This window comes from Austrofundulus limnaeus, unplaced genomic scaffold (genome assembly GCF_001266775.1).
Source record: "Austrofundulus limnaeus strain Quisiro unplaced genomic scaffold, Austrofundulus_limnaeus-1.0 Scaffold3274, whole genome shotgun sequence".
NCBI classification, from domain to species: domain Eukaryota; kingdom Metazoa; phylum Chordata; class Actinopteri; order Cyprinodontiformes; family Rivulidae; genus Austrofundulus; species Austrofundulus limnaeus.
Genome location: NW_013955676.1, coordinates 7,614 through 8,723, shown reverse-complemented (window position 1 = coordinate 8,723; position 1,110 = coordinate 7,614). Strand labels below are relative to the sequence as shown.

At 36.8% G+C, this 1,110-nt stretch overlaps 1 protein-coding gene across 1 annotated transcript; it reads right to left on the bottom strand.

Annotated features, from left to right (window-relative positions):
• Positions 1–28: 28 nt before the first annotated feature.
• On the bottom strand, positions 29–1,110 carry LOC106511821 (regulator of G-protein signaling 9; the record flags this gene model as incomplete). The annotated part of the gene is given in 3 exon segments (XM_014000554.1): positions 29–401; positions 926–1,002; positions 1,088–1,110. Coding segments are annotated over 3 exon segments (278 nt in total), but the record flags the coding sequence as incomplete, so codon positions are not given.

The following is a 1,110-nucleotide window of genomic DNA, read 5'->3' as shown; positions in this document are numbered from 1 at the left end:
GTGTGTGTGTGTGTGTGTGTGTGTGTGTGTATGCATCACCTTGTGTCCTGCAGACACACTATGAGATATGATATTTTTTATCCCTCAGCTACCCATCATGTTTGCTATACTTCTTTTTTCCAATTGCAAGGGCAATGCCTTTCAATGGCTGCAGACTCAGGCACCTGTCCCCCATGTATGTTTTTCTTTTGTCTCTCTTGGATGGGTTGTACTGAAACAAATTTCATTGTGCTCTGTACAATGACAAATAAGGCATTCTGATTCTGACATAACCTACATTTAAACCAACACACACACAAAAAAAAAAAAAAAAACTGACCGGAGGTCTGTTTACTATCCAGTAAGCCCTTTCTTGGCAGTCAAGGACTACTCGGTCTGACTTGTTCCTGTCTCTACTAGCCCTGGAACACATAGAAAAACAAGTTAGGTGAAGGGGTCAGGTTTAGCTGATCTACCTGTAAATTCTTCTAGAATTAGTTCAGCCAACTAATGTACTAAATACAGTACATTTTTTTGCAGTATGAAATAGAATAGAACATAGAATATATGTATTTTATTGTCCCCTGAGGGAAATTTGTTTTGGGCAAAGTGATACACGGTTGTGAATAAAAATATCAAAACAACAGACAAGGATAAAACTCGAAATCAAAGCAATTAACGCTTTGACTTTCTGCTTTTGTGGCTCATACTATGAAATCTTAATTGAACTGATTGGCTGGACTTATTCTGCTAAAGGTGGCATCAGCCTAAAGTTTTGATTCAATTCTTTCTTTATTTTTATTTTTATTGTTAATGGTGTCTAAAATCTTCATGTCATAAAATTAATGCAGGCTTGGTAAAATATGAATATACAGTATGTTTGTTCCTTATACTGTGATTACAGAGCCCTGAGACAACTTTGGTTGGTAATTTCAGAAACACGTACTTGTACTGTTCAGTAGCTTGCATGACAATGAAGTCCCATTTGTGGTTCAGCCAATCATGAAGGTGGCTGTAATGTGCCTGGTGAAAAGAAAAATGAAATAACTGTTACCGTTAGCTGTTATACCAAGGAAAAAGCTAATATAAATATAATGTGCACATGTACCTGTTCATAGGGCTCAAGTATGC